Source organism: Mizuhopecten yessoensis, unplaced genomic scaffold, assembly GCF_002113885.1.
Source record: "Mizuhopecten yessoensis strain PY_sf001 unplaced genomic scaffold, ASM211388v2 scaffold4819, whole genome shotgun sequence".
In the NCBI taxonomy this organism is placed as follows: domain Eukaryota; kingdom Metazoa; phylum Mollusca; class Bivalvia; order Pectinida; family Pectinidae; genus Mizuhopecten; species Mizuhopecten yessoensis.
In genome coordinates, this window is record NW_018405737.1 from 1,100,151 (window position 1) to 1,113,862 (window position 13,712).

Genomic DNA, 13,712 nt, shown 5'->3' on the forward strand with positions numbered 1-13,712 from the left:
CACTGTTCCTCTTTCTGCTGTTTTCTACGTATATTTTGTAACACTTTCCATGTATGTCCCATATTTGACCTTAAGTACTACTGTCGAGTCCTAAAGCGTCCTAAGTCCTTACCATGCCATGCAGTTAAATGCTTCCTTTCTCTGGCTTTCTTTCAAACTTAACTAGTTTTGTATAGGTGCTTCCTTACTTCAGATGCCAATTTGGCGCTCTTCGTTAGCACGTGAAGGGGTGTCACATGATCGTGTTGCCTCGTTCTGATTTCATATTTGACAGTGCAGTAGTCCTTTTTAAGTTAGGTCGGAAGGCAGTGAATCTAAAATTTGAAGTTGGATACATGTCATATAAACCATATTGTTCTTGTATTAAACTCGGTAGTAGACAAGTGACACAGCGTTCCAAAGTGTTTTTACATTGTTTGAAACCTCTGAACACGCAGACATTTTTTGCGGTTCTGCTGCTCCTTTAAGGGTAGGTTCTTCATTTTATAGTCTATTATTAAACCGTGATTTTTACATCCCTGGCTGTTTACACTTGGAATACAACGGAGATTATTATTTAAAATACTTGTTAAATCAACTTCGTCACGATGTATATTTTCATACGGTGTGTGAAAGACCTTAAAGGACTTTAACATGTTCCATTTCTTTGGGATACCTGGATACACGCAACATTTTGTTCAGCACCCGACACAGCCTGGTTTTTCTTCTGTTGAATAAGGCCGGGAAATGTATTGGCGTCATCGATCCTGAGCTGATTCGCAATTATTTCACTTCAGTGACTATCATGACTTAATAAAGGTTCACAATATGTCTTTTTTATTTTCGAAAGACATCAAAGCCTATGTTGGATTCATGTCTCTTGCTGCCATCATTTGTTCCTGTTGCTGTCTTTTCGAATCATCTTCGAGTTGCAATTGTGTCCTTCTATAATGACGTTGGGACATCCCAATAGAAATTCACCTACATTCATTGTATTACACCTGTTTTTTGCTGCTATTTTGTACACGATGTACATTGTACGTGTAGATGCTCTTAAATATGGAACGGAGTATCCCAACATCTGTGAACCCTCAACAATCAACTGTCAAAATTCCATTCTTCAAGGAAGATTATTTGCCAACGTTGTTTCGCTATTCGTTATATAAGAAAGTTCTAGGCATAAGAAACTTGCGTTCAGTTGATAAACATGTTAAGTATCTAAGGGGTGCTACCAGAGATATTTTGATTTACGCTGACTCTATTTAATGTTTGTCATTTTGACCGAAGTTTTAACTATGCCAAAACAAACAATCGGGAGAATAAGCTATATTGTACCACATGTGGCACCAGTTCTGACTAGGTCACCAACGATCCTAGTCACACTGAATATGTCGTAGGTCATGTGAACACCGAGATGACATAGTTATGATATTTATATCTTTCTTTTCTTTGTGTCTGCGTAGGGTATTATTTTTTTTATTTTTTTTTGTTAACTTAGAGTTCTAATTGTTTACGCTAAAGGACAGATTTTTATTTTTTATTTTTTTATTTTTATATTAAATCTGATTTTAAAGCATATTTCATTTCTAAAGTGTATCATGATATAATGAAAATATAATCGCGTTGTAGTCAATCTTCATAAAAGTTAAATATACTGATGTTGACTTTCAGTAGTTCTAGCATGTTTAAAAAAAAGGAAAAACATGTTTATCCTGTCTGTACGCTATTTTATGTGGTTTGATCCAAAGGTTAATCTACTGATGACGTTTTAGGGCCGTTCAAATTGCCTGTAGAGAATGCCAGCATTTGTTCCCTCCGTATTAATCTTTATACTGGTTCGGTATGCGTACGTATCCTCATGTGTGAAATAGTGTCATGTGCAGTCTGTCACGTATGCTATTATCAACACGGATAGTCATACCCTTCTGTAGCGACCATAGACTGACAGCATGATTTTCAGAGTTAGAAGTTGTCTCCATCTTTTATTAGGACTTTTCCTTGTAACGGGTGAGTACAAATAATTAATATTATTTCTCTAGAGATCTTGAAACATTTAACATTGTAATCAGTAGTTCATAAATAACCCTAACTAAGGGCAGTGACCGCGCGCTTTTAAAGTCCATGAATGTGTAACAAGACCCAAGTGCATATTCCTATAAAAGGTATACAAAAGGTTTAATAAGGACACATTTAAAAAGAATTTCGAAAAAACGCTATAGACTTAGACCTTTTTTATTTTAATGCTCTTGAACAGACTCATTCACCACCTCTGAAATTGTATGATAAACATTTCAAGCATTGTCCGTATTTTTTAAATTTATGGCATATTCTCAAGGCAGACGAGCGTTTTCCGATGGAATGAGGTATAGTTAAGAATGACCTGATCTACAGAATCTTACAGATTTCATACAGTTTGATGACTCGAAACTTTCACGTTGCGTCTGTTTACTAACACGTTTTGTACTCCTTCATTACCTATTGTTCCAGATTGTTTTATTTACAACTTCACAAACATTAATGATTTACAATAAACTTTCAACAAACCTTTCATCAGAGCGACATGTACTACCATAACATTTGATTAATAAGTAAAATCACCTGATACTGCCCTGCCGAGCAAACGTTTGTTATGGAAGGAATGTTTTGACAAACAATTATAACTGTTCTGATTAATTCTTCAAAAAACAACGCCTGTATGCGCGAAAAGAATGTTCATTATGATCAAGGTTGTATTCGTTATTCATATAATTGTAAACGTTTTTCCATAGAGGATAATTATTCTCGATGTTAGAAAATTGTCGTTATAGTGCGATGTGCTATACAAACAAAGAGGTATACAATAAGGTATCCACCTACATGTCAATTGCTATTTATCCAGGTCTGTGTCTTGCCCGCGAACCAGATGCTCCCGCTGATCAAGGGTGAGTGTTGTACATTGCGCATGTGTACCCAGACTTATTTTGACAATAATATCGAATTAAAAGTTATGATAATATCATTAAATTGTCGATCATAAAAATAAATAACTAGTCTACAGTTGATTTTAATCGAAATGTGGACTTATAATAGATTGTGTGTGTCGATTTCAAATACTGTATTATTATAGCTATATTCGTCCTTTCTCCTCTCCATCTCAAGCACCCTTAGAACTTCCACACCTATATTCTTATTCAATTGTATATCAGGAATGGTTGGTACATAATGGTAGATAAACATTTAACGCATTCTGCCTGATCCGACATTAATAATAAGTGTTATAATCCAAGCATGGATGAAATATTTTTAGACACGGCTTTAACTATCGGGCTGACTTCATACACGCGGGACCCTCTTTAGTGTCCGCTACATGTTCTCTACAATGAATGAAATAAATCAATAGCAATCATTCATAATGCTCATCTTCAAACAATTCCTCTGAAAAGTAACAATATTGAAAAAAGTATTCAGAAATGTTTACTGTAATATCATTGCAAATTTTAAGTACACGAAAACTGGTGGGTGTTCCTTCGACATGGAATTTCAATGTTGTTGTACTCTAAAGATGCCATCAGCTCTGCGCTATCGCAAAGAGGCAAACATACACATACACGCATATATTACACTCATGGAGGCACGCCCTTAAATGAACTTGATATTTCATAGGACTCGTATCAAAATAAAACCAAGCCAAAACTGACACGTCGGTCGTTTCTGTTTGATTCCAGAGCCGGTTGGGTGGTTAGTGTTGTGATTGGAAGCATGGTCTTTCTCTGTATCCTCATTGTCATCATTGTCTGCTGCGTGTGTAAGAAATCGGTCAGTAAAGATATCCTCATCCATCCTGCGGAAACTGTTGATCGGGACGTCTATGGTCTAAGTAAGTATATCTCAAAGGTTGTTAAAGAATGGTATGAAATCCTTAAACTGTTCATAACATAACAAAAGAAATATTTTACGAAATAAATTTTCAATAAACTGATGCACAGTCGTGTTTTCTCAGGCCTACAAATATATCGTATTCATGATAATCATCCTTCTTTGATTAAAAATGTATTCAAAAGCTTCTTGATTGTTTTGCTGCTTGACTACCGCATATTAAATGCATTTATTTTTGAGTAATCTGACAATACTTACAAATACCCTGTTACTTGTTCTAGACACGCCGTTATAAATGATAAGTGTCTACCATACACGTGTGTAGTGATTTGTACTGCTTTGAATTAAAGATCTGACAAATACCGCTAAGGCTACACTACATTGAAAATGTGCATCATGTAGAGTTTGAATACTGTTTGTTCTCTACAGACAAGAGTGTGTACCACGTGGATCACATGCCCCACCATCACGAGCACCACCATCCCCACGGTCACAGCAGTGGTGTCCACTATGACCATAATGGTCATCAAATTGGTCAAAACAGTGGACACGACAAGCATGTTCATGTGCAGCCCAATGGTAAAACACCACACGTCCAAATTCCTTCAATTTCTGTGTCGTATCACTCACCGGAAGTGTCTATGGATCCTACATTAACGGCGCATGACCAGGAAGCACAGGCGGAACAAAGCGTTCCGACGCCTCTGTCAGATAATACCGCTGAAACCATTCCACCAGAAAACTCGTGACTTTTAATTTCTTTTTCCCGGACTAAGATCTCAAACAAGAAAATTAGATTGTTCTTCATTAAACATACGTGCATTAATTTATTTATGTTTACGTAGTTATGCATATGCATACAATCATACTGGTTATAATACATTCATCATTGGATGACCATGTCAATACATGTATATAACAGTACGGAATGCTGCTGGCATTTATATTGACTATGAATGACACGACACGACGTCAATCAGTGTTAATACATGTTTATGATTAGATCTAAGTCCGTGATAATACAAACGATGGAAACCAATTAACCGTCCTGGAAGACGGTTGTTCTATCTATTGAACCGACATACACAATTCATTCAATTTGAACCGAATATTTTATTTTAACTAAATAACTTGTATGCGATTAAAATGTTCCATGAATTCTAACCCCAAAATGTTAAAGTTGGCATCTAAAGTTTATGCGAATGCCATCTGAAATTTTCAAAATGAAGTGCCAGCTTCAAATGGTTCCAGAAATAAATATAATTGTGTATTTCAAAATCATATAAACCGATTGCCATATGTCGTAAAAATGCAGTTAGTATGGCGCACTCATGTGTATTGTATGATAACAGATTGTATTCTGATGTTTTTTTGAAAAAAAGCCCGTCTATGTATCATATTGTTTATTCAATAGTTCAAGACTGCTGGTAATCTGTATCTGTATTAATGCTTCCACTTGCCGCTTAGATAAACATATGTAGATGTCTCCTTAGCAATTCGTAGTGTGTTAGATCTACATATGTAGATGTCTCCTCAGCAATTCATCGTGTGTTAAATATAACTGTGTTATATTTCTCATCAGCAATTCATCGTGTGTTAGATATAACTGTGTTATATGTCTCCTCAGCAATTCATTGTGTGTTAGATATAATTGTGGTATATGTCTCCTCGGCAATTTATTGTGTGTTAGATATAATTGTGTTATATGTCTCCTCAGCAATTCATTGTGTGTTAGATACAATTGTGTTATATGTCTAATCAGCAATTCATCGTGTGAATTCATCGTGTGTTATATGTCTCCTCAGCAATTCATAGTATTTAAGATATATTTTGTTATATGTCTCCACAGCAAGTCATTGTATTTCAGATATATTGTGTTATATGTCTCATCAGCAATGCATAGTATTTTAGATATAACTGTGTTATATTTTTCTACAGCAATTCATTGTGTGTCAGATATAATTGTGTTATGTGTCCCCTCGGCAATTCAATGTGTGTTAGATATAATTGTGGTATATGTCTCATCAGCAATTCATCGTTTGTTAGATATAACTGTGTTATATGTCTCCACAGCAAGTCATTGTATTTCAGATACATTGTGTTATATGTCTCATCAGCAATTCATTGTGTGTTAGATAAACTGTGTTATATGTCTAATCGGCTATTCATTGTGTGTTAGATATAATTGTGTTATATGTCTCCTCAGCAATTCATCGTGTGAATTCATCGTGTGGTATATGTCTCCTCAGCAATTCATAGTATTTAAGATATATTTTGTTATATGTCTCCACAGCAAGTCATTGTATTTCAGATATATTGTGTTATATGTCTCATCAGCAATGCATAGTATTTTAGATATAACTGTGTTATATTTTTCTACAGCAATTCATTGTGTGTCAGATATAATTGTGTTATGTGTCTCCTCGGCAATTCAATGTGTGTTAGATATAATTGTGGTATATGTCTCATCAGCAATTCATCGTGTGTTAGATATAATTGTGTTATATGTCTCCACAGCAAGTCATTGTGTGTTAGATATAATTGTGTTATATGTCTCCACAGCAAGTCATCGTGTGTTAGATATAATTGTGTTATATGTCTCCTCAGCAATTCATCGTGTGTTAGATATAATTGTGTTATATGTCTCCACAGCAAGTCATTGTGTGTCAGATATATTGTGTTATATGTCTCCACAGCAAGTCATTGTGTGTTAGATATAATTGTGTTATGTGTCTCCTCGGCAACTCAATGTGTATTAAGATATAATTACGATATATGTTTTTTTTCATTATTTTAGTGTGTGTAAGTAGACCACGCCATCCTGCTCATTTGGCCGTTAATGTGATGGTAATAGATGTGCAATCCAAGTATTGCTATATAGGCAGTCTAATGAGTTAGTTGTGTGAATCATAAATGTTCAACGGGGAAAAGGTGAGAGGAGAAGCGTGATGTTGAACACTCTTACGGGTACAAAACGAGGTAGCATTGTCTAACGGTGAAGAAGCGATTTCAGACTTCAATGATGATGTCACACTTTCTAACCTGGACGTAGCTACATGTATTAAGTCAAAAACCAGAAACATCTGACATAAATACCTCCATAACTACACTAGTTACATGTATCACTATTTTTCTCCGTTAAATAGCTCTATTTGTCTCCCTAGACACCACAGATAAGTCTGTCGTTAGAATAATATGACAGGATGGAGGGCCATGTTACCGTGCCCAAGTAAATAACATTTTGGTAAGACAGAACTTTAAAGTGGTTCTTGAGAAGTCCATCTCCTGTGGACACTGTCTCGTGTGATAACTGTGGCAAAGACACAAGATACCAAACGGTATGAAATATCACATATCCCTATAGATTGAAAATCCATGTGTTGGCGATGGACATATATTGATATATTCTACGTTATTATAAGTGTAGTCTTGTATTTAAATAAGTTGATGTTGTATATTCGTTTCCATCTTTCATCATTGTAAATACGTATGCCATTCCATTTTTGTCAATGTCGTATTGCTTTGACAAAATAAATCATAAAATCTTACGAGTCCTTTTTATCTTTTAAAAAGTATGCTGCGTGCTATATATGGATTCTCAACTGGATTGTTTGACATATCAATTACGTTAAATATATTTCTTTGTGGAATAAACATTGCCTTGATATTTAAGAAAATGTGGTACAAAACCATACCTCTCTGTGAATTCTCGGAGACGGTACGTAGTTTCCAAGATTATATATATATATATATATTTATTTTTTTTATTGATGAAAAATTTCTCGATGTCAATGCATAATAATTATTTCTTAAAAAAGAAAAACACTTTCTTTACTATAAAGTTTGTTTTTATAGTAAGAAAACGGTAATTCAGCGTAGCCACTCTTTTAATTGATTTTATTTCTATAGTTCCAGGTCAATCTTAAACTGGAAAAAAACGCATCAGACCTCCCAAAATACATTAATTCTCGCATATTTTACCAAGCGATATTTAGTCATGTGTGTAAATATGCATACATGTGTATGATTGTTTAATTATGTATGTTGTATATACGGCTGCTTAATAGCATAAACGCATACTCTTATAGCTCTGACGATATTTATTTATATCATACTGCATATCATTTTTAAACATCTATACAGTAAACACTATGAAACAGACAGCATCATCGTTATCTCCCATAGGTTTGATGCTGACATGACCAACATAAGCTTAATTACAACGTAACAACTAACACACACACAACAAATCAATGAATATCCACCGATAACAGCTAAACAGCTGGTGACAGTACTAGAGGGAAAAAGGGGACTACAACACAACAGTCTACTTTAACGATATATACTGAGCCTTACGTATATATAATGTCTCACCTGTAAATGGAGATAATACGTATGACGTGGTTCTGGTACTGGTTTGCAATCAGCAACGTCCTTTTTTAATATTACGCTGATTGCGTTATCTTTATCAAAATGTCCCTATGTAAGTAGGCCACTGATACGTTTTCTATTTTAATTTATGGATTACATTTCCATTTAACATAAATTGTAAAAGAACCTTTAATGTTACACTCGAATACAACACGTTCACAAGTACAGAATAAAAGTACACTGTACAATATAAAACAAGAATTCCACAGGAATGGATATGTCGCCTGCTCAGCGCTTTTAGTAAGACAAGTGTTTTGGCTTGTTATGTCAAGTGTGATATGCCAAAACGCGAAGAGTTGAAACTCGACAGACAAAACCCGTAATATGTTTTGAACATTATTGCTTCTAGCATTACCATACAAAATTTGAAAGGAATTGATTAAAAAATAAAAAAAGGTTCTTGCTTATGCTACACATTGCCCTTATTTGTCAATAAAAGGTGCATTACTCTACCAAAAATGCATGTAAACTTTTAAAATGCGCGTTCGTCCGAGCTAATTGGTATGCAATATGTGTACCAAGTTTGAGTTCAATCAACCCAAGGGAACTCAGGTTATCGCACGGAAACCTTGTTTCGGACGACGCAACCGATGATGACGACAAAGTAATACCTATATGTCGCCTCGCGTTGTAGGACACACAAAAATCCTAGGCATTGATTTTATATATAAGTTATGTTTTGAACATTTTGAAATATTGAACATTGTTTTTCCTTCCCTTGGTCCTGTTGGTAAATATATGACCTGGGCTATCATCGTACCCAAACAGCTGGCAGTCTTGTCGGACCAATTCCCTGATATTGTTGAGGTCGTCAATCGAAACAAGACTGTATGCTTCTATAACTGCTTCCGTTTTCTGATATTTCACTGCTGATTTGTCAGTTACTGTTTTAATGGCTATGCCTATTGACTCCTGGAAACGTTTTAAAGACATCCCCGGTGCATCGGATTCCGTAAACGGGAATCGGGCATACTTTGGAACAATTCCCTGTGTTTGAAGGCCAATCCAAGTCCGTTCCATCCCTTCATAGAATGATACACACTTCTCAATTCGAGATTTCATACCGAACAGTCGCTTGGAATAAAACATTGCTCTTTCGTAAGCTGTCTCTGATTCAAAGTCATCAAAAGTAACGTTAGTATTGTATATCTTATTCCAAGCGTTTAGTAACACTGAGAAATCATCTCTGAACGTTTCCATTTTACCAATTAAATCGTACGAGATATCGCATGGTCGGCAATGTTCACACATAGATGTAAAATGGCGATTGGTGTGTTCCCCGGTGTGTTCGGTATGCACCACAAACCTGATGAAATCTGGGAACGATAGGTTATGTCCACATTTAACATCAGTATTATGAAGTATTTTAGACGCTAACTTGCCTAACGTTGTCCAAAACAATGAGTTTGGCATGAGGAATTTATCCACGTACCCCGACACAAGTCTTCCATAAGGCTCTCTGACAAACAAGAATTTAAAAGACTTCATAATAGCACGGTGCAAGTCAGTAAAGCTGATATTTGGCAACTCAGATATCAAAGAAAGTTGTTTAGATTTGATTAATTCCTTTACTGCGATACTCTTTTCTTTTTTGATGGTCTCTGGCATGGTGACCTCTTCAAGTTTCTGAAGAAATTTAACAATAAACTTCGAGCCAATTTTTTCTATCCGGCAAAAGAAAACGTGGTGGTTTTGGTCTAGTAAGAAGTTCCTTTTGACGTTTAAGCCGGTGCCGCCTTTCATGTAGGAAAGAGGGTCATTGACTGTTTTGCACGCCGACGTAAGCTGTTGTTTTCTCTTCTCGTGGATGTCGTTGGAATGATACAAATGTATATTTTCCTAGTAAAAAATACAATAATAAATATGATTTTATTATAGATAAATATATAATGTATACCTTATAATTCGTAAGCTTGGTTTTGCATTCACTGTCAATTTAAGTGAAACTTAATAAAAAATATTTTATGAAACATATTTAAGTCAGTTGTTAGTAAAAGGCAATAATTATGAAAGATGAGATGATTTGTTCACTCTGATATAGTTATAATAATATGTAATATACTGCGGGAAGTGTAGCAGCTCAGCACCAAAATTTATGAAAGGCAGAGACTATTGCTTACATGGATGTATGACAAGAAATATTTAGAGCCCGTATTCAGGAGACCTGTCTCACGCTCAATCCAAGATTCTGGTCTCAAGACCAAATTCTTATCTCGGTTATGGACTAATAAAGATTAACATATTGGTAAGATGATAGAGATTGTCTGTGGAGATTTGAAGCCGAATACTATTGTAAACGTATAGACTGGATGTTTTGGACCATGTCACATGATTTTGTCAAGTTTGAAATAAATTGATTAGAGCACAAAATCCGTTCTTGAGCTTTCGAGCGGTTTCATTACATATGGGGCCCTGGTGTTGGTTACGTAAACGTTTCGTTGTAGTAACAATATAAAGGGAACAGACATTAAGCATTGTACATGTACACTTGTACTATACTTACCACCTTTGATGATGTGACAGTATTAGGAGGATACCAGCTCCATTTGACACCAGGAAGAAACGTTCTGATACGGTAATATGTCAACCAATTATCTGCAGAATCAATCATCAAACAACAAAGTTAAACAGGGGAATTGTGGGACAAAACCTTCCTGGCTCAAAGTTTCACGAACATGCCATAATTTAAGTTTAAGGAAATTACTTTATTTTGTTTTCGTGGGAAAGCATAAATGGAATTGAGAATAAATCTTAAGTTACAATAAAATGCAACTCTTCTTGACCTTATATTAGCTATGCTATATTCTATGGACAAATTCCGGGTTAGGTTCATTAGTACATTCCCTTAAGTTACGGAACGTCTAGAACAGGGGCAAGGCTACATATACTAGAAAAATCAGACAATTGTTTGCCTAAAAGATCCACATTTGCGAAGATATTATCTCGTTTTTCAATATATTTACATGTCTCACATTATTTATGAATGCTAGTACGTTGTTACTGGTTCCGGGATACTTTTTGAGATAAATGTTTCCAAACTATTTATCATACAAATCGAATTCTATAGTTAAAAATGCATCAATATGCCCTTATGGTATTTTGAAATCTACCAGAACGTAATAAAATCATGATCTCTGCAATGAACCATATGGAATTCAGTTTAAAGCTTATGCATTTTTTTTACAAATTTCTTCATAACATACTATTAATGAAGAATAAATCTACGTAATTAGTTAACATTACCCCAATAGACGTAGCAAGCAGCCACCATCAGAATCAGTACAACTGTCACCACACATCGCAATTTACGGTAACAAATGTTCACAAGCCTCCGGAACAGCATGCTGGATGGAAGCTTCTGTCGAAAGTTAACGAAAAGCGGTATATCACCACAAACAAGTAAAGAAGCTGTTTATACCCTCAACTTGGTCACCAATGGCCGCCTCAAATAAGGTGAGCGTATACTATTAATAATAAAAATCGATTTATTTTCCCATTTTGGTAATATTTATTTTTTGTTTTGTTAAAATAACATCCTTTGAGACGCTAAATGTAAAACGATTTGTTTGCTTACAATATTTCGCCATATAATTTACCAACACTGGAACAGCTGCCGTATTCAATTGGATTTAATTGACTAAACATTAAAAAGGAGGACACATGTGTTACATACGAAAGATAAAATCCAAGGTGACTATTTTCAACAGAAACATTGTTCAGGTGCTGACGTCATCAGAAGTCGATGTCAGGGGATCGTTTTAACTAACATGTGTTATTTCGATGTATTCACTTCTGTACCAGCCTGAGCATACATGTTTTTTGTTGAAAACGAATTAGCACAGATTGTTCATCATTGCATCAATAATTATATTTCAGTTGTTAAACCTCTAAAAAAAACCAGCTTAAGAGTTGTTTTGTAAGAAGAACGTAAAACACACACCACATGTGATTGCAACTTAGAAATTCAGTAATCGATACATTATGAAAAAGAAAAAGAAACAAAAAAATACTGCATCATACAACTGGTAAGTATAACATTAAGAACTATTACACGAGAATGTTTTCCAGTCAGAAACTGTTCGGACTAATCGTATCGTTTTTGGAACAATGATATTCCTTCATTTGGCCAAACAAATGGCTGTTCTATCAATATTATTGATTGATTTTATCTTCTTGTAATTCCTTTAACTAAGGTATCATATATCATTGCACTACAGTAGGTACTCTACTGAAATAATAATTTTATCCAATTATACTAATACTAATAATAGTTAGGTAGAACACCTACCTACGAAAGACGACCAGTACATGTACCACACATTATCGCGTGATAACAACTTACGCTACATTTTGTGTATCTCGTTGTTGCAACTAGGGTCATCTCGTTATTACGAGTTACGTCTTCTCATTATTACGACATATGTTATTTCGTTATTACGACCTTATTTATCTAATAATTACGAGTTAAGCATAACCCGTAATAACTCGATAGTTTGTGTTCGTTAATACTAATCGGCTTTCGTACCTACACCACTCTGAGACTTTGTGTGGTTCATTTACAACTCTACTGGTGCCATCCTTATACAAAGTATACCGCAATATATACCGCAATACTGATACTATTTTCTTGCTAAGGGCTGGTTCTGGCAGGTCAAATATATATGATATTTGATGTTTCTTTGACTGGGTTTTTACATAAAACGTCTGGCATTGAAACTCATTAACACTGTATTCCACAGACTTGTCATCAACAGGGTTTATGTCGTCAGACTAAGATATCGCCTTTTCACATAGACTTATGACGCTATCTTCCCTAAGTTAATGCTATTCAGTGGGCATTTAAGGATTGACCTTCGTTTTGACTGCGTATACGGTAGTATATTTACATTCTCACTGTTTCTTCTCTACATGAAACTACCAACTCAAAACAGCATGCATTAGATCATGAAAACATCATGAAAACATCATGAATGACAACCAGTCACGTGTAACGGTCAGCTGATTTTACACACAAACTCCACTTGATATTAACACACCGGGATCTTTTTTTTATTAAACAGTTCAATGGATTAAAAAATCAGATTTGGAAATTGTTGAATTTGTCGATCCGTGTAATACGTTCTGTTATACAGAACTGGTAAAATGAATCAGTAATTGCGAATTTTGATATAAAGCAATTATCTAACCATTTAAACCATCACACAAATGACGCTCTTTTTCCAAATCCACAGGCGAAAGAAGAATATTTTTTTTACATTTAGATTTGAACCAAGAATAGGTCGGAGTATTGATATTGTTCGCGGGGTAAATTTCAAAAAAGCGAATCGTACACTAGACGGCCTGTTAACAGAGCGTACGAGGACTGGGGTGGCTCGTCCAGCGGCACACAAGGAAACTAAAACACTGACAGGTCAGCAAGGACCCCGTCTTGTGGCAATATATCCCCC

General features: G+C 35.2%; 2 protein-coding genes across 2 annotated transcripts; one reads left to right on the forward strand and one right to left on the reverse strand.

The window, feature by feature from the left end:
* The first annotated feature begins 1,909 nt into the window (after positions 1 to 1,909).
* On the forward strand, positions 1,910 to 7,316 carry LOC110449797 (LIM domain-containing protein A-like). Its single transcript, XM_021496886.1, has 4 exons — positions 1,910 to 1,986; positions 2,858 to 2,900; positions 3,684 to 3,835; positions 4,264 to 7,316. Exons 1-4 carry the CDS (start codon positions 1,929 to 1,931, stop codon positions 4,581 to 4,583), a joined length of 573 nt encoding a protein of 190 aa, XP_021352561.1. The 5' UTR covers positions 1,910 to 1,928; the 3' UTR covers positions 4,584 to 7,316.
* Positions 7,317 to 8,842: 1,526 nt separating this feature from the next.
* LOC110449799 (carbohydrate sulfotransferase 10-like) lies at positions 8,843 to 11,701 on the reverse strand. Its single transcript, XM_021496887.1, has 3 exons — positions 11,509 to 11,701; positions 10,769 to 10,860; positions 8,843 to 10,104 (listed from the first exon to the last, which is right to left on the reverse strand). The coding sequence occupies exons 1-3, from the start codon at positions 11,606 to 11,608 to the stop codon at positions 8,938 to 8,940; spliced, it is 1,359 nt and encodes a 452-aa protein (XP_021352562.1). The 5' UTR covers positions 11,609 to 11,701; the 3' UTR covers positions 8,843 to 8,937.
* Positions 11,702 to 13,712: the final 2,011 nt, after the last annotated feature.

Bases quoted from the DNA above. Each gene is read 5' to 3' on its own strand.
- LOC110449797 (XM_021496886.1), top strand. From the start codon at position 1,929: ATGATTTTCAGAGTTAGAAGTTGTCTCCATCTTTTATTAGGACTTTTC. The intron at 1,987-2,857 runs GTGAGTACAAAT...CTATTTATCCAG, and splicing joins AGGACTTTTCCTTGTAACGG to GTCTGTGTCTTGCCCGCGAA. The intron at 3,836-4,263 runs GTAAGTATATCT...TGTTCTCTACAG, and splicing joins TCGGGACGTCTATGGTCTAA to ACAAGAGTGTGTACCACGTG.
- LOC110449799 (XM_021496887.1), bottom strand. From the start codon at position 11,608: ATGCTGTTCCGGAGGCTTGTGAACATTTGTTACCGTAAATTGCGATGT. The intron at 10,861-11,508 runs GTAATGTTAACT...TTGATTCTGCAG, and splicing joins TGCTTGCTACGTCTATTGGG to ATAATTGGTTGACATATTAC. The intron at 10,105-10,768 runs GTAAGTATAGTA...ATTTTTTACTAG, and splicing joins CTGTCACATCATCAAAGGTG to GAAAATATACATTTGTATCA.